This window comes from Glossina fuscipes, unplaced genomic scaffold (genome assembly GCF_014805625.2).
Source record: "Glossina fuscipes isolate IAEA_lab_2018 unplaced genomic scaffold, Yale_Gfus_2 0, whole genome shotgun sequence".
Taxonomy (NCBI): Eukaryota; Metazoa; Arthropoda; class Insecta; order Diptera; family Glossinidae; genus Glossina; species Glossina fuscipes.
Window position 1 is genome coordinate 39769 of NW_023998414.1, and position 21812 is coordinate 61580.

At 30.8% G+C, this 21812-nt stretch overlaps 1 protein-coding gene across 2 annotated transcripts; it reads right to left on the bottom strand.

Annotated features, from left to right (window-relative positions):
• Positions 1 to 4299: 4299 nt before the first annotated feature.
• LOC119645352 (E3 ubiquitin-protein ligase ariadne-1) lies at positions 4300 to 10063 on the bottom strand. Of its 2 annotated transcripts, none has more exons than XM_038045517.1 (8): positions 9762 to 10063; positions 7823 to 8288; positions 6937 to 7092; positions 6810 to 6869; positions 6089 to 6738; positions 5875 to 5998; positions 4607 to 4833; positions 4300 to 4528 (listed from the first exon to the last, which is right to left on the bottom strand). In XM_038045517.1, the coding sequence occupies exons 2-8, from the start codon at positions 8039 to 8041 to the stop codon at positions 4447 to 4449; spliced, it is 1518 nt and encodes a 505-aa protein (XP_037901445.1). In that variant the 5' UTR covers positions 8042 to 8288; positions 9762 to 10063; the 3' UTR covers positions 4300 to 4446. The 2 variants fall into 2 exon arrangements, with proteins under 2 accessions (XP_037901445.1, XP_037901452.1); XM_038045524.1 differs by lacking the exon at positions 9762 to 10063 and adding an exon at positions 9162 to 9701.
• Positions 10064 to 21812: the final 11749 nt, after the last annotated feature.

Genomic DNA, 21812 nt, shown 5'->3' on the forward strand with positions numbered 1-21812 from the left:
CATATGTCCAAGCCAAGTCATTTCGTTGTAGCTAATAGTGTGTTTATTAGGTTGATACAAATCTTTCGGATCGCATCTGCATTCAATTCCTCCGCTTGTGGTACAAGATATATTAAGTTAGGACGGACGTATGTAATACGCAGAAAGGCTTAAAATATACTCAATCGATTCAGAATCACAATCTGAATTGATCTAAGCCTGTCCGTCCGTCCATGTAAATTGGTGTTCAAGCTACAGATCGCAATTTTCGAGATATTTTCATGCAATTTGGTCGAGCGACCGGATAAGTGCGTTAAGTAGCGGTTCGGATAAGTCCATTTGTTCGACCACTACCCATATATAGCCGTAACCTGATAAATTGTTATATGGAAAAAAATTGCAACTTTCAGAAGTTTCTCAGCAAAAGTGACTCTAAGTAGCTAAATTTCGGAATTCTAAATTGGTATGAAAACTTTGGTTTGGCTGGGTCCCCCCAAATCCTCTTTCGTGTAACGAATATACATCTATCTAAGGATATCATGAAAATTCTTGTTTTTTAGGATGGAAAAGGCTTCGATTAATAATTTATCCATAATAGAAATATGATATGAAAACAAGTAAAAGAATTTAAATTCAGTCAGGACCGAATCTTTTATGCCCATCACCGTTTACCACCACAAAAAAAAAAAAAAAAAAAAAAAGAACGAAATTCCTATGCTCTATACTATGGAGTGGGCGCAACTGATTCCTTCTATTTTCAAAATAAAAATTTCTGACGTATAGGCATGTGCGTGTTGTAGACGCGTCCTTTGAAAAGTTTAGATCAATTCCAAATTCTTTTGGAAATTTGTTTGGCAATATCTTTATTTACGCTAACGGGAGAATGTTTACTACAAAGTAACGCAAATAAACAGATGGACAGACGAACACGTGGACATGTTTACGTGCATTCAACAGTTATTACTGGCCAAGAATTTGTATACTTGAGGGGGTTTTTTGAAGCTTGTTTCAACGCGTTATAAAGGTTTTGAAGAAAGAATTAGATTTTGATACACTAAAATAGCGGGTAGGCGTGGCCAATCTTTTTCATTGTTTTGTTGTTGTCTCAGTGCTGTGAGCGTGTCCTTCAACCGATTTGGTTCGATACTATAGGGTTCTAGGGTGGAACGATTATCAATTGTTGTTGGTGTTGCAAGCGGTGTTATTGCTGATGTTGTTAAAGGGTTTCCAGTGCTGTTGCCAGAGTAGTTTAATTGTAATCCACTTTCTGCATTATAGACTGTAAAGAGCCGCACAACAAATACATATACAATACACGTATACACATATACAAATTGCTGGTTTGTAGTTTTTTTTTTTTTTTTTTAACGATGATTAAAATGCAATTTTTTAATAGACTATCAGTTACAGCGTACAGCGTAACATTTCCGATGCGATTTCTGTTTTACGGAACAAAGCGAGGAAAAAGTTTTCGGATAATCAAATATGCTGTCGAAACGTGATAAATTGACGTTTCAGATCGTCTTTTCACGGAATCCTCATTATCGTAAATTTCGTAATAAACTTCTTTTTACAGTTTTTGAAACGTTCACCCTTTGTACGATATTCATAATTGTGCTGGGACACAACAAACACCCTATTATTCACGGGCCACTAAATCGGCATTAACCGCAAATTTAGCAGAATGTGATTGCACGTCACGTAGCCCTTCACTATAGTGCCCTAATTTAGAAAAGTCCCAATTTCTGTGGAGCGTGCTTTACAGATTGTGTTTATTCTTTTCTCTTGCATACGATCGTCACGCGCAGTTGGCGACAGATATGCTCATGTGGAACACACTGTCGAAGCACTCACAAGAAAGTCCATCTAGTTGTAGTTTTGATTATGCTCTAACCACGACCTTCGATTACGATCATCATTATTACCGTAATTGCTTCAGTGATAATTTGTGTTTGCTGCTTGAAAAAAAAAAGGTCTTCGTAATTCTAGTGGTGGCGCATCTTCACAATCCAACCACAAGCATTTACAATATTGGTCATTTCTGGTGGTGAATGAATCAATTTTCAACATTGGCCTGCAAATCCCAGCTAAGACTGTATAATCTAAATTTCAATTTCGTATTCGAATTTTTGGACCATTAATATCCCGCAAATGATTACATTCAAGAAATAGGCTTGTAGAAATCCATATATAGGCCGATCAAAGTCAATTCCCATTTAGAAAGCATTTTGCCTTCTTTTGAAAGAGATTCATCCCAAGGCATTAATCAATTTCGCTTCACTCGTAAGTTGTGTAGCTGTTCTTTAGCTTAGCCATTACAGACCAAGAAAATGCGTACAGCCAGCAACAGTTTGAGCAAAATAAAGAATTTTCCTTAGGTATTTTTTATTCTGACTTTATTTCTACTGCAAGTCGAAAAGGAAATTGAAAATATTTCAAAATGTTTTGAAATAATCACAAACCTACGGCTGTGTTTTACTTTATTATTATTATTATTTGTTTTTTTTATTTATTTATTTATTTATTTATTTTTTTTTTTGTTAATTTTTACACTAAAGTCAATTTATTTCAAACATTTTCATACAATTCATTTTTATTCTCTTTATTTATTATTGTTTCGTTTTAAATTTAAGTGTTTCTTAAATGTTTTAATTTTTTTTTTTTTTTTTTTTTTAATGCATTACATATTTAAAATTATTTCGTCGGGAGGAATAAAACTATATACACGTACATATATATATATATATTATATATCTTTTAAAGCCACAAAAATGATTTACGATTTGTAATAATAAATTTTTGTTCGTATTTCTAGTTTAAAGGACTTATGGACTAAAGAGAAATTTCTAAATTCTTAAACAAAATCGAAAATAAAACAATAGGAGAGATTTGAAATCTGAATAAAAAAAAAGAAAAAAGGAGTCGTGCGCAAGCACTCTACGTTCAGAATTTGAATTTAAATTTAAATCTTTATACGTAAATCTTGACGATTAAGTTAAAAAATTGTTAAGTATATGATGTCTATACGTTTTGTTATTCTTTTATCTTCCTCTTTTTATTTATTTATTTTTTTTTTTTTTGTTTCTTTATAATTCACTTAAGCCAAATAAAAAATCAATATTTTTAAAAAAAGTTTTTTTTTGGCCGTTTTTTTTTTTTTGTTTTTCTAATTCTCAACTAAAAGTGACATGAATTGTTCCACATTTGCGCCAGCTTAACAACAAATCATAACAAATTTTAGTTCTATACTTCCGGCACTCATGAGATAGGAGACATTCTAATGATGTTAGTTCGGTTTGTAATAACATTTGGGAATATGTGTTGGAGATCAGTTTAATTTAATTTTTGGTGGAAATGAATTCAAAAAATAAGCTCTACTCCACTCTTTGCGAACAAGTTTTCAAGATTAAAAAAAAAATAATAAATAAATAAATAAATAAAATAAATTTAAATAATTAGCAAAACGAAGGGAACGGACACTTTGTTTTGAAATGAAAAATACATGAAAACATAATTTCAATAAATCGTTTACGAAAGCATATTTTTATCTCCTCATGTTAATCTCATAATCTCTTCCTCATCTTGCCCGTTGTTGATAGAGTAAATATCTGATAGCATTTTCAAATAATTAGTTAATCAAAACCGAGATTAAAAATTAAAACACAATTTTACCCTCTCCTCACAACACATATGGACTTGATTTTCATAAAACCAAGTCTTGTAGACTAGGTTGTTAATAACATTCGATATTTGCTCCTAAATTCCATTATTCATATTTTCATTTTTCTCCATCTTTTTTTGCTTGTGTTACCTTAAACATATTTTTTTATTAAAATTTGAAAGACGTTATAGTTGTTGGTTGTTTGGGTAGTTGTTTATTTTTTAATTTTTTTTTTTTTTTGCTTTTTTTTCTTTTTATTTTCATAATTACGTAACGCTATGTCTATTGTGTTATTATTCATTATTATCATGATTATCGACGAGCCCCGTTTGCTTACGTTCGATTCCACCTATTGTTTAAATTTGTAGTTTTTTTTTTTTTTTCATTTTTTCTTTATTATTATTACTATTATTATTTTGCTCTTTTGTTTTGCTTTTCCTTGAAAGGGAGGAACCAAAATGGGATGCGAATTGATTTTGATATCATTTTGTCTTTTTCAATTATTAGCGAATCTTTCTCTTAAATTGGATTTCTGGTTTTTAATATACATATATTTATTTATATATATATATATATATATATATATATATGTATACATATATTATATAATAATATATATCATATAAATATTTATTTATATACATATATTTATTTATATATATATATATATATACATATATTTATATATGTATATATGTGTGTATATATAAGTAGTACGGATGTAGGAGAAACTTAAACGAACAAAGGGAATTTAATTTTTTTTGTTTTTCGTTATTTATATTTTATTGTGTTAACCAAGACTCTGGTCATTCTAGATACTCCCACCAATCCTTTTCATAGCCCTCATGCACATGATCCAATAGAACTTTACGACGTTTTTCGCAATACCTTTAAGGGAACTTTTATATATTTTACGTTCTTGTAAAGAAAACATTTATGCATTGGTGCTTTAAACCTTTCACTTACCGATATTTATCTTGAACTTTTTGTTTTATATCGGCCAAGTTCTCTGATGTTATATCCCGTTCCAAATATTCGGATAACTTCTCTGTTGCAGATTCTAAATCTTTTTGATTATCCTCAAATATCATCGATTGGTTGTTCTTTTTTAAATAGTAAGCAAACACATACGTGTACATAAGAGTTTGACGGCATTGGCATAATATATCTACGGCTTTTTTCAGAAACTGCACCTGTGAAAACAAACAATTTGTAAAAATTAAAATAAATCCTTGTCAACATAGTTGAGAAAGAAAATCGTATTCTTTCGTGGAGTTCGAACAAATTGTCGCCTACTTTTTAGTAAAATCGAATGTGTGAGGAAAAAAAACAACACAACAAGAGAACTTTTATACAAAATATTTGCTCGTAGAGCTGGTAGCCATTACTTCACTTGTCTTACTTATCAAGCAAAATGTGAATTTTGTATAGAAACCATATCTATTGTATATTGCTTTTGGAATGCAGTTATAAAAATGAAAGACTTTCCGGTTGAGTAGGCGATAGATAATCGGCCTAGACGAAGAAGTCATGTCTGATGATTATAAATTTTCCTCGACGAGGAGTTTGATTAATCATATTTAAAAATCATCAGTTTTGCCATTGGTTGTTGCTGGCAGCATTTTCCGTGATAGATAATTTCGCATTGTTAGAACACCTAGTAATATGCACACTCAGCTGATCTCAAAAACAAAAAAAAAGGTGGAAGAGTAACCAGTTTAGTTTATACGTCCAGTTTGTAGCATGTTTATTTGCATTTCAAATATCATCACATTGTTCGACAATGTTTTCTTTCGAATTATCCAGAAGCACTCGCACACATACTGCAATGGCCGTTTTTTTTTTTTTTTAACCCATAACCTGAGCTATTCAACGTTCAAGAAAACCGTTATAGTTACACTTTGTTAAGATAACTTTTACTGTTGCGTAAACGTGTAGGATTGTGTTATCAAATGGAATAGCTCTACAGTCAGAGTCTTCTCTATTAAAAAAAAAAAAAACAGTGCAAACTTACTTAACGTCTCTATATGTTCATCCCGGTAAAAAATACAGACAGTTTAGAACGAAATTACGGTAATATTTATTTAACCCATAATCGCCAAAATCTGTTCGGCCTTTAATCCATTGGATTTATGAAAGTAGTCAGGGTTAACTAACTAGAGTAACTTTTTAAATCCATTTTTTGTAAAAATGTAATGTATAGTCTCAGAATTCTCTTGTTTCGTTTTACTTACTTCAATCCATGACATATTGTGCTGTTGCATTTCCTCCATTTTATGTTTGACTGAAGCATACAATTTATTTTCAAATTTTAATGATTGCATATGATTCATGTAACGATTATAATAATGGAGATATCTAAAAAAAAAAACGAAAAGAAAAACAAAGAAAAATCAATGAAATGGTTTTCTTCTTCACAAATACGAAACTAAAGTAGGGAGAACTCACCTTGCCAACGAAGAACGTAATTTCTCTTGGGCATCCCTAGCTGCTTTGGCTTCATCCTCGTCGTATCGGTTACAATTGTACCACGATGAACCGTGCGGTTCCCACGAGCCCAAACACACCCAACAAAAATCATGTTTACAATTTTGGTTTTTACACACCATATGATTGCAGCCGCCGTCTTTTTCGATTGTCACATTACATTTGGGACATTCTTTGGTATTAGCTGCTATCCAATTACTAGTCTCTGAATCATCATCACATTTTTTAATCCACTTCTTTAACCAACGACATTTAACGGGATCGTGCCAATTTTCGCCGCAAACGAAACAAAACTCATGGCCGCACTTGCATCGCACCGGGCGCGACTCGACATGAGCTACTTTAATGGCATAAGTGCAATCAACGGACGGGCACCAACGCAATAATTGATTGCATTCGACAAAACTATTAGTAATCAATTGTTGATACTTTATACGAACACGAGGATCATGCACCAATTTTGTAACAGTAACATCATCCACTAAAATATCACATCCGTGAGCGGCACACGATATCGACTGACCCAATCCTTCAGTAACAATTTTCGTTGTTAAATATTCACGCCAACAGGTTAAGCAAAATCGATGGCCGCACTCTAGGCCAGTCATTGACTACAATTGAAAGTTATAATTACTTGGATATATTTATATATTACATTAGAAAAAGCATTAATAAAACTTACGTCTGAGGACAGATGGGAGAAACAAATTTCACATTCTTCAGCAGGGTGATTCTTGGAATTCTTTAAAAAGTTTCAAAGTATAATCTAAGCTGTTAAAAAATATCGTATTTCACTTTTCATTAAATACCTTTTGCCGATTGGCATTGGAGGGTTTGTTGAATGGATTTATTACATGAGCACATTTGAAAAATTCCTCCGTGTTGCCATCAAAATATTTTTCCAAAAGTTTTTCTTTGTCCCATTTGAAATGGTTTAATAGTATGCGTGTTATGGTCGATGACAGCTAAACAATTGAAAGAAAAAATTTTAAACGAAATATATATATATATATATACATAGATATAACTGATCAAAAAGAATAAAAGTACGAAAATTGTTTTCCTATTCCCTTCGAGCAAATTTAAAGTACCCAACACTTTAATTATAAATACGACAACTATAACAAGTTTACATATATATATATATATATATATATATATGGCGGGCATGTAAATCGAACCAGTTTTAAAGCATACTTTTTTTATACGCAATTTCAGAACAAGAGACAAATCTTATTATACGATTTTTTTTTTAACTTTTCATCTTTTGTGGGCGTGTGTATGGGGCCAATCTTTCACATCCGAATCTAATTCGCTTCAAACCTTCATTTTCGTGGCCTTGGAAATAGAATAGCAATGCATAACACGATAAAAGACTTTTCATTACATCACAGACGTTGGCTCCGAGCATGACAAAATTTAAATGCGTTTGTTAAACAATTGAAAAACAGGAGGAAATAGGTAATCAGAGTAAATTTTTACAATCAATAGTAGAGAAGCGTCCTAAAGCTTCAATTTAACCTTCAATTTTGGAGGACATTTTCCAACGATAACACCCTACATGTGCGTTGCTCTTGTTGACAATTGAAAAGATAATTTCAAAGAGGGATGAAGTCGATTATGTCGCTTTGTTTGCTTAATTTTTTATTATAAGCGTGAAAAAAAATATTTTTGCTTACGAGTATGTAAACTTACCTTTAAAACGTTATTAACTTCATCAATGATTTCACGTTGATGTTGTACAATTTCTTCTGTAGTTAAAACTTCATACTGATATTCTTCCGTTTCGGTCTGGCGTTCATGTGATGATGGGATATCAACTTCCATGGCAAAATCATCATCACCATCGTCGCCCGATGACACATTACCTGAATCCACATTATCCATTTCAAATGAATCTTCGTCAGAATCCATTATTAGAACAATATTAAATTAGATCAAAATTTGTCGGAACTAAACCAGTCAACCAAAGAAAATGTCCCGCAAAATAATACAAAACCGTTTTTCCGATTATTCAATGAAAACCAAAATTCTGATGATTAAGACAAATTTTTACGTTGGTATGGTATGTAGCAATTACATCAGTAGTGGTAATCGATTCTCTTGGAAAATTAAAGCTCTCTCGTTGTTTTCTGTCAAGGTTGGGGAACGCAGCTAAATCCTATCCCATTATAAAATAGAAATAAACAATAATATAAATTTCATTGACTGATTCGCTTACATTTACTTATATACCGTTTTAATTATACATCAATTATAAAAAATATACATATGTATATATATATATAATATATATATTTTTCTTCAGTTTTTTTTTTTAGATGTAACACAAATATACGCTATACAACGATAGCGTAAACGTCACTTAACCTTGTTCAAGTTTTTCTTGTTTAATTTTTGTTTGCAATATTTTGCAATATGCGCTTTCTTCTCTCTGTAGGGCAGATTTGTTTTAATGTCAACCATCAGCAGATAACAAATATAAAAGACAAAAATTATTTATCTTGACAAGAAAATATAATATATATACATATAAATGCATGTTTTATACATATATGCATATATATATATATTAAAATAACGACCTAAATGAAAAACGACTAAAAAATATAACGACCTAAAATGAAATGCATCTTAATTTTATATTTGTCGTTTACCTCATCATCAGTAACTTTCAAGGATTTGTTTACGTTTGAAAATTATATTTATTTATTAGGTATAACTTGTAAACTACTTTTCACTTTTCCTTTTCACCCTATCTTTAATAATTTTCTTCGGTCTACTTACTTCCTCCTTTACATTATTGCTTTAGTGTTGCCTTGCAAGAAAACTATTTAAAAAAAAGGCATCGATTTACTTTTCGGGTAAAATTTTTCCACTTCTTTTAACTTTTCACTGATTTATCTTTTAGCCTATTGTTTACCTTCATTCTTAACACTTATTGAGCAAAACTTAATTTCATTCTTTTTGTCGTTTCTTTGATCATATTTACACATATTGTCAATAAACTGGTGAAATATTTGCATTTCTTTACCTTTTTATAGAATGTGCAGAGAAATACAAAATATGATGAAAAGAAATTCATTTAATTGTGCCCAAAATTCTACACAAACCAGAAAAATACTTTAATGTCATGTTGTAGGAAACTACATTTACACGCACTGTAGAACACATACAATACAGTATCCCAAAGTTCAAGGTTACTTGAAAATTCAAATCACAGATAAAAAGAACACATTAAAATTATTTTTTTACATAATTTACACAATCTTCTACAAAAAAGGAGTTTATTAGTTTCCCACCAAAGTTTATGTCTTTATAAAGACTTCAAATGAAAATTTCGACAATTTCAAAATTTTTGCTTTTTTCCTCTTTGCTGAATATTTCTGACAGTTTTAAATTGTCAAAACTCTTAAATCGTTAATACAGAGTTAATTGAGAAAGAAGATTCTACTTTGTACATATTAACTATAGCTAAGCTCTTTCAACCTGCTGAGTTCACTGCCAATATTTAGGAGAGCTTAAGAAAAAATAACAAAACAGCAAGAAAATTGCGAAAACAAATTATAAAAAAATGTCTATTAAACATTGCGCACTTTAATTATTATGTGTTTTGGAAGTTTATTTTTAATACCTTTTCCAATTCTTTGTGCCTTTTTCTAACACCTTTACACTAATCGAAAATAATTATTCAGCAGCTTTAAGGTTTTTACTATAAATTTTCTTTTTTCTTCGTCCACACAATTTTTTGTTTTTCTTTTTATAGTTTTTACTTTTTTACAATTTAGTTAAAAACACGGGAATACATAAATCATTTATATATAAAAAAATTTATCTAAAAAAAATTATCGGAAAATATCTATTTTTTTTTATTTTTTCTTTTTAAGAAAATAGATTGAGTTTATCGTCTAGCGAACGAAGCAAACTGCGACGAAATTTCTTTTACATGAGAACGAGAATAGTAATGTCAATTTATTGCCTTACAGAAATTTTACTAATCGAAGTCTTTAAGCAAATATTTCAAATTGACGATATATATATTTAATAACTTTAGACATAGTTTTGAAAATGAAAAACTATAATAAATTAAAAAATTAAATAAATTATTAACTGAGTCAATCAATTAGAGAATAGATTGATGTTTATGAATTTTTAATTATTTTGCAGCGTTTTTTTTTGGGATGATTTCACGCTACATTAAAATTTGATAGCACTGTTAGAAATATAAATAAAATTATGTTACGTGTTATGACTGTTTGTCTTTCTCTACCTCAAGGGTTTTCAAGGCGAGAAAATAAATATATGATTACAAGTTTGTATTTTTCAAACGGGGATGTTTTCTACATATGCCTACGAAAATGCAAATATAAAATTTTTGTATGGCTTTTGACCGAATTTTCCAACGATGTAAAATTCTTTTGTATTTCTTTAAAAATATTAAAAGAAATGTCAACATTTTGTATATTGTTACTTAAAATTCAGACCCAGGTGCATTTTTAACATGAATAATTTTCGTTGCAATTTATCAGCATATGCGTAAAAAAAAAATCTTAAAGCTATTGGTTTTTAACGCAAATAAGCAAGCCTAAGTAGTAAATAACTCACACACACTGTTTTATTATTTTTAGCAAAAGGCCCCGATTAATCTTGTGCGCAACTTATTTTAAGCAAACAAAACACTATACAGAATATACGTATATTCGCATGCATACGAAACAAATTTACATATACATAAATATGTTTTTTGTTATACCTGAATGTAAATATTTATTTTGTTTTAACTGCAAATGAAGCGAATTCTGTACGACGGTTATTGTTGTTGATATGTAATCGCTCATAATGGAAATTTTGTTTGACATATTTACTTGCTTCCTTAATAAACAGTAACTAACTACGGAAGACAAATTTGATGGAACACGGAGATTTTTGTACAAATAATGAATCTGAATGAATGCTGAACTAAAACGTTTATATATCATTTAGTTTAATTTAGCAGTTAAATCTAAACAATAGCTAAGTATTTAATCAAATTTTGGATTGGCGTTTTAAAAGAATCTAGTTCATGCTATGCAATAATTAACAATCTGGTTTCAATAAACCCTTGTCACTTATTACTTACTAAAACACATAAATAGAAATATTCTTTAGAAAGTAGTTAAATGTTTCTACTGGCATATTTTATTGCTTAATTTAGAAGAACACATACATATAGGAGGATTTTTCAAGGTAAAATTTGCTTAAAATAATTTAATCTAAAATCGTTGTTCCATCAACAATCACAAATAATTGAATGCTTGCTATTATCGCGTTCGCCCCTTATCGTTTATGTATTGATTCTTAAACGATTTCCACAAATCCGATTTTAAAATAGGCCCAATACGAAGTGTGCTATATATAATTTTTTTTAAAATCGTTCTCCTTTAAACGGTTTCCTGCCTTTTTTTCAATTTACCTAGATAGGTGTCGTGAAGCATTCGTTATGTATTGTGCATCCTTTAAATAAAAAATTAAATTTTCATACATGTTGTTAAATTTACAAACGCACACATATATATATAGGTATGTATATATACATTAAAAAGCTGTAAAAAGATGAATCAATTATCGTACACGTATCTACATACATATAAAAATGAAAACGGGTTTTTCGTTTATTTGCTTCTGCTTGGCACATAAGCACCTGCGTTCTACTATATATATATATTACATCTATAAATTCATAAACGCTCACATATGTTTGTATGTATTTTCATACACGTAAAAAAAGAAAAATAATATATTACTACTAATATGGAATTCATCTAATCCCATGCATTTCGAAATATTCAAATCTCAAAGAAATGCATTTAAAAGAAAAACTTCAGAACTGTGTTCCTATTCGTGAACAAAGAAAATTTAAAGGAGAAGCAACATGTCCGAATCCATTCTAAACGGTTCCGGCGTTTGCGAACTTAACATTGCTTGTGCCAAGAATGAATATGTCCATTTCTGTTTCCATTAAATTAGATCACTCGCCGTTAATCTAAAGATACACATGAGATCCTTTTAAGTTGTAGTCATTATAATTTTCCTTGAACATTAAATCGGTCCACAAAGTTGCAATTAAATTTCAAAGTGGACATTCTACTACCACTTTCAGACATAGTACACAAAACTGATCTTATCACGGTCGCAAGCACGCCTGTTTTCATTTGCCCCTTGGGGTAAGAGAGACAAATCCTATTGGGGCCACATTGATTTGATTATATCCATCATAGCTTTGTGCTAGGTGTTATAAAAATACGTAAGATAGTGAGAGAATCGGAGGCTTTAATAAATCAGTACACGATATTCTAACTAATATAATGGCTAAAAGGCAAGCAAAATAGAAATAGGTCTACGAGGTACAGCGGTAATTACACAAACCGATAAACTTACATATATATGTAAATATTTTAATTGATAATGTTGATATGAATTTCTTGCAATTATCAACTGGGGCCTTGGGGCGCCCTCTTCTAAAGGTAAATTTTTGACTAGAACAATAAGAAGCTGATGGTATTCCAATAGTAAATTTCCATACGTAATTTCATTGATGATGGAATGATTTCTTGGATTTTTGAATTTCATCTGACAAGAGGAATAAATATGAAGTTAAATTTTTTTTAGATAAACTTTTGCCCGTAGCTTTACTTTGACTCCAACCCGCCCGTAGCTTTACTTTGACTCCAAAAATTTACATAAAGGTGTCTATATATGTCTATATACATATATATAACATCGCTGATGTTAATAAATCTAATTTCAATCATGCGGAAGAGTACAAAACATGCCCATATGCAATAATGCAGAAATATTCGAAGCACATATTCCCTAATCGCGCAGTTTCAGGCAACTGCTGCTGTATTATAATTTCTTTGTAAGCTAATAGAATGTTTAGTAGAATATAACCTGCAGGCACATTAAATCTATTATTATTATTATTATTATTATAAACTTAGCCAGAGAATAAATTCTAAGACTAAAGTCTTAAATCACTAGCATCTAAGGCTTTCGGCTTTATTAAAAACTCTACCGCACTTGAGATTTGAACCCACGACCATTGAGTTGGTAGTCGAGACTCTTGCCTGCTCGGCCACTCAGGCGGATGCACACATTAAATCTAATAAATTCCTTTCGAAAGTAAAAAAAAAAAACATTTAGTTATTACATAAATAAGAAACTGATGCGGGAAAACTTTACCGCCATATCTGAGATATAACGGTGCATGCAAATGTAAGCGTTAGCTACACTCGAAATTAAACTATTGGGAAAGTTCGTCTCACAAATTCTTATGTGTTTCCCTTTGCTCTTCTCCTTTCGCTTTCTCTTTATTACCCTTTTAGAATTTCATCCACTCTCCCCACATATGAAAGTTGACATCGCTATAACGCACGACAGAAAGTTGCTTTAAATGGTTTTTTTTGGAATCTTGCCATGTGGTACCTACGACTCTTTTTTTGAATATTTCATCTTGAATTTTCAAGAAAAAAAAAAAAAAATGCGAGTTATAATATTTCATGTTTACACAGAGCTTGCTTGAATATATCATAAATGTAAGTGAACAAGAAAAATAATATTTTAATTATTTGAAAAATGCTCATAAGTGAGTGAAAATCACCTCCTAACATCACTCGTTATAAAGAAAGAAAGAAGAAGAAGAGAAATGATTCGAATTTTGAAATTTCGAGGAATTTATGAAAAATTTGAAAAGTGAGTTCACGTTTCCCATCCATAAACTTCGGTGTTCAACTATTGTCCACGAATGTCATGATCGAACTGCCTTTCCTTTTATAACCCCTGTGTATATTAAAAAAGTGTTTACACTAATTGACATACCGTATATATCGGGAATTTTTGGCAATTGCAAAGCATAGGCGATTTGTACATTTATTTGTTAGTAGCAAAATTTTCTTAATCCCCCCTAAACATCTGATTTCGTCACAATAATAAAAGATAAAGCATTGATTATTTATTATGTAGAAAGCCAACCCTCGACATTTCCTAATAATGAAATTTCCTAAAATAAAAAATAATCATAATATATATGCATACATGCAAGCATGCATTCACATACATTATATATATGTATACATACATAAGTTTTTAGATGGGCAACTTTTCGCCATCAATTAAAGAAGCCGTGATATCCGTAGGGAACTTTCCAATTAACTCAGTGCATATATCTTTAGCTGTTGTGCATCTAATAATGTTAAAAATTCTCTCTCTTAAAAACATATATACGTGTTTGCGTGTGTATTGATATGTTATTTTAGAATCTCGAATTCTAAAGAGTTCCATATGCTAATGTACTCGATAAAACGGAGTTAATACATAAATATATTTGTATAAAATTGTATTGCATACAGTTATTGCTTTGAGATATATTCATGTACATGATTAATTTTGAAAGTAATTAAAAATTTTTTTTGTTTGTATTTTAATTCAAATTCCAGAGCACTTCATCTCACTGCTCAATTCTCTATAAAATATTCGTTCTATTGAAAAAGTAAATAGTCAGCCATCATGATGACGGTTAATTATTGTTATTATTTTTATTTATTTTTTTGATAGTTCGTAAACCGGTTATCAATATCTAACCCACTTTTTCTTAAGAATACCCCCTCGCACTCTACCCACTCTTTTTAATCGCGTATTTACCATCTTTGCGAAATGCATTTATTATGAAAAGTTAATATCTTAAGAAAACAATAAAAACTTGACGCTATAACTCCTCTCGCTCTCTATTTCTCTCTCTCTCTCTCTCGCTCTCTCTCTCTCTTTCTCCCTCTATCTCACTCTATTTCTCTCTCTGTTGTAAGAAAAAGCAAATAAGTAAACGCTCTCTCTTAAACTCCCTCTAGTCTGATAAAAGCATAAAAACAAAAACAAAAACAAAAACGAAAAAAAAAGAAATTCAGTTTAAACAAAAGGAAAAAGAAAATTGCAGAAAAATCGTTTCTTTTTCATTTTTTTTCTTCTCTCTTTCCTCTCATTCACTTTGTAAATTATAAAATAAATAAGCGACCAAGCGACCGTAACAACAAAAACAACTACGAAAATTCCATATCAGATAAAAGCACACGACGGTCGGTATTATATTGCTGTATGCGAGGTATGTTTGTATGTTTTATGGGTCGGATGAGTGTGTTTCGTTTCTTGGCAATTTTTTCACTCTCTTCTGATTTTGTCGGTAAACGTGAACGTTCGTGTGCATGACGAAATGATGTTTTTGTAGTTGCTAGTTCCTTTTTTTTTTTTTTATTATTTATTTTTCTCTGGTGTTTTTTTTTTTTTTTTGTTAATTTTAGTGTACTTTGCTTGTGTGGAATACAAACGCACACACTTTGATTTTTTTTATACATTATTCGCGTCTCTCTTTCATAGACTTTGTTTGTTAGTCTCGTGCCAGGCCCCAGTTATATGGGTGTTTGTTAATTTTTATTTAGCAGCAGCATGGAAAGACGGCAGCGAGCAGTTTTTGCTTCAGCCTTTAATGGAAATCGGTTAACGGTTGAGCGTATGTTCATATAAAAGCTATATATATATATATATATATATTAGATATATATGTTAGATGCATGCATATATATATATATATATATATCATAGATAACGTATATAACGTAGAGTATATACATATATTATAACCATACATATGAAAAAGGTGACCAGAATTTCTTGACAAAAAAGGTGTGCGCATAGATCTTGGGATTTGTTTGGCCGGAAGAACATTGCTAAACACAATTTTTTTTTCATTTTCATACCGGGGCATTGTAGGTTCATAAAAAATAATTCAAAAGTATGGAGCAAAAAATAGAGTGCTGTACTTATTCAAATGGCATGTGCGACCGTCTACATATTTACAAATATGTGCGTACGTGCGTACCTAATTAACGATAATCTATTGCAAATGTATATGAATCTAGACCCGTGCCTTTGTTACAAAATTAGCTCCCTGGAAAGTCTTAACGCTGGTCGCCTCAGACGAAGAGAGACGAAATATTCAGTAAATTTTGGATAAAAGGAAATTTTTTGTGACATCATTAGAGGCGTACGTCAGCAGGGTTAGGTGTCGCCCAAAAATGAATGTACAGCTTGTAGTTTTTTTTATTTTTTTCCTTGGAAACATTGCATGTCATGAGTATACGAGCTTAGGTAAATGAGATTTTTGGCCTATTTATCAATATTGCAGTCACACACGTCAAGTCTGCGATATTTTTTTTGCCTGCACATTTGGTCACCTTAGTTAGCTCGCTTAGCAGATACTATCCATCAAATTTCGTTTGTATTCGTAACAATTTTGCAAATTTTAGAAAACAGAAATTTGAAATCCATGCTCAGAGCATCGAAGTCTTACGGTTCACTTGTTATGCGTGTGTCTCTATTCGTCGTCTATTGCCGGCATCGTCATAATTGTTAGACTTGAGATGAAAAGGTGAGACTCGATGTGCACGTTGTATGGCCTGATTCCCTCTTAAAAATAATCTTAAGATTTAACAAAACCGGGACAAAAACTGTAGGGTACAATTTGTCAAATTTGGCTATGAATAAATTTCATTTAGAAATATTTATAATAGATTTGTAAACACTTGATGGGGAAGGCATTTGAATCAGCCAAATGACACGTCGAGTCGCCGGGATGAACGAAAACGAGTATTCGCGAGAAAGTAAACCTTTTTTTTTTTTTTTTTTTTTTTGCTGAGTCTATGAAGTCAATGTCTGTTATAAGTTGTATGCCATTAATAAAGCGATATTAAAAATTTCAAGCATTTTTTCCTCAGTTGGTTCATTTTTGTTTCTTTATCTTGATCGGATGCAGTACTTGTTCATGCTACTTTCGACTTCTATGAATTCAAATGATGATCATGTGTGCCATGTTTTTGTAAATTTTCGAATAAAATACGCCATGGATGAATAAAGCGAAAATGACTGAAACGTAATCTGATTCGTAATCTGACATTGTTCAGATATGCCCGTATATTTTGGGGGCTTGCTCATTTGCACGAGTATCTCTCGATGATAAAAACTGAAATAATTGTGTTCTCATCGATAATGACTATAAAAATCAAAGGATTTTTCTGAGCGATAGCAAATTAATGAATTATATTAAAAATTTTTCGTATTAACGTTAACATGGAATTTATGTTCCGACGCATGCGCATCATATGACAGTGTAAATACAAAAACAACAAATAAAAAGCAACACTACTTAAAAATTTTATAACTATACAATTTCAATGCTACAAAGTACACAAACACATTCGCATACAATCACATATTCATACACATATATAGTATATGTGTGAATACTATATATGCATCTACAGATGTGAGTGCGCATACGAAGCTAAGTATAGAAGGTCCATATATTCATGTGCTGTATAAATATATATATATATATATATATATATATATGATATATATATATAATCAGGTGGACAGACAGACGGTAGATAAACAGAAAAGCAGATATACATGCATATACAATTCATAGAATTTATTATCATCACATGACCATTTTAGCATTGTTCGGTACGATATATAGTACAGTCACTGTTGACGATGGTGGTGGTTACGGCACCAGCATATCATATACTTCTCATACATATGCGTGCACGTATATAATTATATATATATATATATATATATATATATATATATCTACATATCTATATATATGTGCCTTATTGCCGTTGTTTAATGCTTATGTACATGCATATGTATGCACTACTTGTAGTGTTGTAGTTGTTGTTGTGTATAGTTTATTCTATATATATACATATATATATATATATATATATATATATATATTTTCATTGAGGGAACTTGCTATTGTCATGTAAAGTACCAATAGAATGAAATTTTTTGTTTTACTTTTCGTCTATTTATTCGACGTAGCGGGTAACGTCGTTTTTATTACTCTTATAAGCTTTGAATACGAACTCAAATAGATACTTTCAAGCTCTGAACTCTATCTTCCAGTTTATCTTCGTTAGATACATCTTTTCTTATTAAAATAGTCGTGTCCTCGAAATTCTTCTAAGCGGGCAAGTGAATGCATTTTGCACAACACAACGGGGCATTTTTAGACCCGTTTAAATTCACCATACTCTCGCTCTCTCTTCTCCTTAATGCAATGTTGAACAATATTTATTGGGTTTTAATGAATTGGTATCTACGGTATACAACGAGATTGCATACGCAGCAGTCTATATAAAAAAAAAAAAAAAATGCTGCTATATGAACGTAAGTGTACAGCAGATACCCGACAGTTGCTAACGTAACCCGAGATCGTTATAGATACCTACAAAAGCATAGGCGCACGCACATCTAGACATTGTATACGCAGTATACCTATACAGTTATTTATTTAAGCGATATAAATACAAATACACACAAACACACAAAAATACAAACATATGTATATATTTATTCAAAATTTTCTTATCTCTCTTGCCCCTAACACCTTAAAGTTCAGTAGAATATAGAAGAGTATAACAGAGTTCTGCTTTACACCGTTTGTTCGTTCATTCTCGATGATAATAATGATAATGATAATGACGATGGCGATGTTAATGATGATATTGATGTTACTAAGGTCTTATTTATCATTGTTTTATATATATATATATATATATACCAAACATATATACCAAATGTATACTCGATACATCCACAATGCGATATATGCATGTATGTATGTTCGCAAAATGGTATACATACCGAGTGAGTATATAATTGTAAATATCTATAAACATATATATAGGAACACACACACACACACATATATATATATATATATATATATATATATATATATATATACGCGCATACACATACAGCTTATATATGTATGTATGTATCGCTTATTCTGTATCACCATTTATATCTTATGTATTCTGAAATGCAGCTGACTGCACTTTCTGTTGCCGTTGTTTTAGTAACTTAAATATATTTTGCACCCACAAAAGAGCGAGACCACCAATATGGTTTAGTATACTTGTTAATTTTTGTGGGGGAGTGCTTCAAATTTTTCGCTTATTCTTCCTCTTCGCAAACAAAATTTGGTGCCAAAGTTATTTTATACTTTACGCACCAAACGAGAACCGTAGTTGAAACTATGCGAGGGCGTAGGATTAAAGTTTCGTCAGTGTTTCATTTCCTTAAAGTTAATAATAATAAAATCATTAAAACCTATAGTTTTTTATTTATTTATTTTTTTTATTTATTTACTTATTTGCCAATAGCCGCAAAGCGAGAAAGCTCATCCAAAGCTCAGTATAGCAAAATTTATATATCAAATCAATATTTCGGATCAACTTTCATCCGGCACTTCTAAAACATTGACGTATAGACATTATTTCTGCGCATTAAAAAATGCTCTTCCATCTAATATATAAAAAAATACTATTAGATGTTTCGTCGGTTGGCAAATAGTAAAAGATTGGCGAATAGGTCGTTATAGGGAACGTAGGCGTAGAAATTGTTCGATATAATTGATTTTCAATAAAGTTAAAGTTCTTTGCCGTAAACTTGTCAGCGTAATAAATTTCATCGTATTATCTTGCATGCTTCTTCTCTTGCCTGTTCGTTATTTTAAAGAGCGAAAAAAAAAAATTATTTGGAAATGAAAAGAAATCTCAGATCTAGTATAATATAATATAATATTCTGGGGAGTTACTAAGCTTAAGTACTGAAAAACTAATTATTTATGAAAAATACTAAAAAAATGGCAGCACAGGAGGCATTCTAAGGGAAAGCTTTTTATTTAAGTATATAACAGTTAGGGAAGTACGTAGGGGATTGTAAAATATTGCATTTTTTTAATTTGCCAATAGTCGTTGTTAGACTAAACAAAGGCAACCTTTTGCTAATCAAAATAACGTTTAGATTAACTTCTTAAAAGTCCCCCGCCTACTTAACTCTTATTAAAATATTATTTTCAAGATCTTGTACAGAATCGAATGAAATCAAATAAAACTGTTGTAGTTAAAGTCTTTGCCGTTTTGGAAGAAGAAGAAGAAGATGTATTTCAAGAAAGCCGCATTAAAAAACTTTTTAAAATATTTTATTATCATTTTTTCTTTTTTTTTTTTTTTGGTTTTGTTTATTATTTATTTATTTATTTTTTTTTTTTTTCATTAATTTGCTTTAATCGCATACTCCACTATAATAATCGAATAGTCGAATTAACTTGAGGAAATTCCGCTGTTGCATTTTACATTTTGCGAAATAACAAAGAAAGCGACAAGTGAAACATTATGGCAAGTTTTTAATTGCTAAAAGCATTGGAAGCGATACGAATCGATCGCCACATTATTATATCTATTGTGGTTAAGGGTTGTCTGAATGCCGGCCCACTAAACTATTTTTATTTGAAAACGCTTTTCAATGAACATAAATATGTTTTAATGAATTCTTCAAAAATTTCTTTATTATAGTGATGTTACAATTTAATTGTTTTTGTTGCAAAAAAGTTTACTTTATAGCGGAATATCCTTTAAATCAAATCTATAGAATACTTACGGCTTCATAGTATGTTACGCTTACGGCAGTTTTCTGAAAGGAAATTTTTGCCTTTGCAATCTTATATAAAGTATTAACTTAGTGCGGACGTATGTAACACGCAGCAACGTTTATGAAAGACCCACCTTTTTATATACCGATCGACTAAGAATCGTAAACTGCATTAATCCACGCCCGTCTGTTCGTGTGTCCGTGTGTTTAAGACCCAGGTCGCAATTTTTAAAATATTTGGATGAAATTCGGTAAAGTGATGTGTTTTCACTCAAGGACAAACGCTTTTGAAAATAGTTTGGATCGGTCCATTTAACGCCCGATGCTGAAAAGTCGTTATGTGGAGAAAAAAAATGTAATTTTCAAAATTTGCTCGCCAGACAAAAGTAGCTGAGTCGTAATATTTCGGATCGGTTGTGGCAATTTTTGCACTCCCCCAAGAGAACTCAAATTCGCGCGAAAAAAAGATGCAAATTTCAATGCTTGATGATGCAAAATTATTATCATCATAATAGTAATTTAATATAAAAAATTGAATATACCGAATTTGGACCATTTTGGTCTATTTTTTGAACGTTATCCTAATAAAGATTTTCACGAAAATTGGCCATTTGTAGAGCAAGAAAAGTCGAAGTTTTTAATATGTGGCGATGAAAATTGACCCACAATAGCAATTTCATATCATAATAAGAATTTTGTTAGGCAATATGGTGTAGGCTGTTTAATTGCGTGTGCCACTAAGCGAATCGGCCAGTTTTATAAAAGAATAATCATATGTATCTCTAAACGAATTCTAAAACTGTCGCGATAATGATTACAGTAATTGAGGAAAATATTCAACATCTTTCCATTATCGAAGCTTATTACTATGTTTTAGGTAAGCTTATTACTAGGTTTTAGGTTTGTCCAACGTAATCAAATCGTATCCGTTTAAATTACATTAAGTTATCTATGTACATCGAAATTCTAGCCTTTTTCCAATCTGGCTAATCGTGTACAGTCTTCGTGCATATATGTACGTTGCACGTAGAATGACCCAATTAACGTATCGTTAATCACTTGGCACATTTATTACCATTAAAAAATGCACTTGCATTTTGGATAAGCTTTTTGGGACGATCCATATTTCCTTCGTATAAACTCATTC

Coding starts and splice junctions, on each gene's coding strand:
- LOC119645352 (XM_038045517.1), bottom strand. CDS start 8,041: ATGGATTCTGACGAAGATTCATTTGAAATGGATAATGTGGATTCAGGT. Junction 6,739..6,809: donor TCTCCCATCTGTCCTCAGAC/GTAAGTTTTATT, acceptor TTTCAATTGTAG/TCAATGACTGGCCTAGAGTG. Junction 4,834..5,874: donor ACAATATGTCATGGATTGAA/GTAAGTAAAACG, acceptor TTGTTTTCACAG/GTGCAGTTTCTGAAAAAAGC.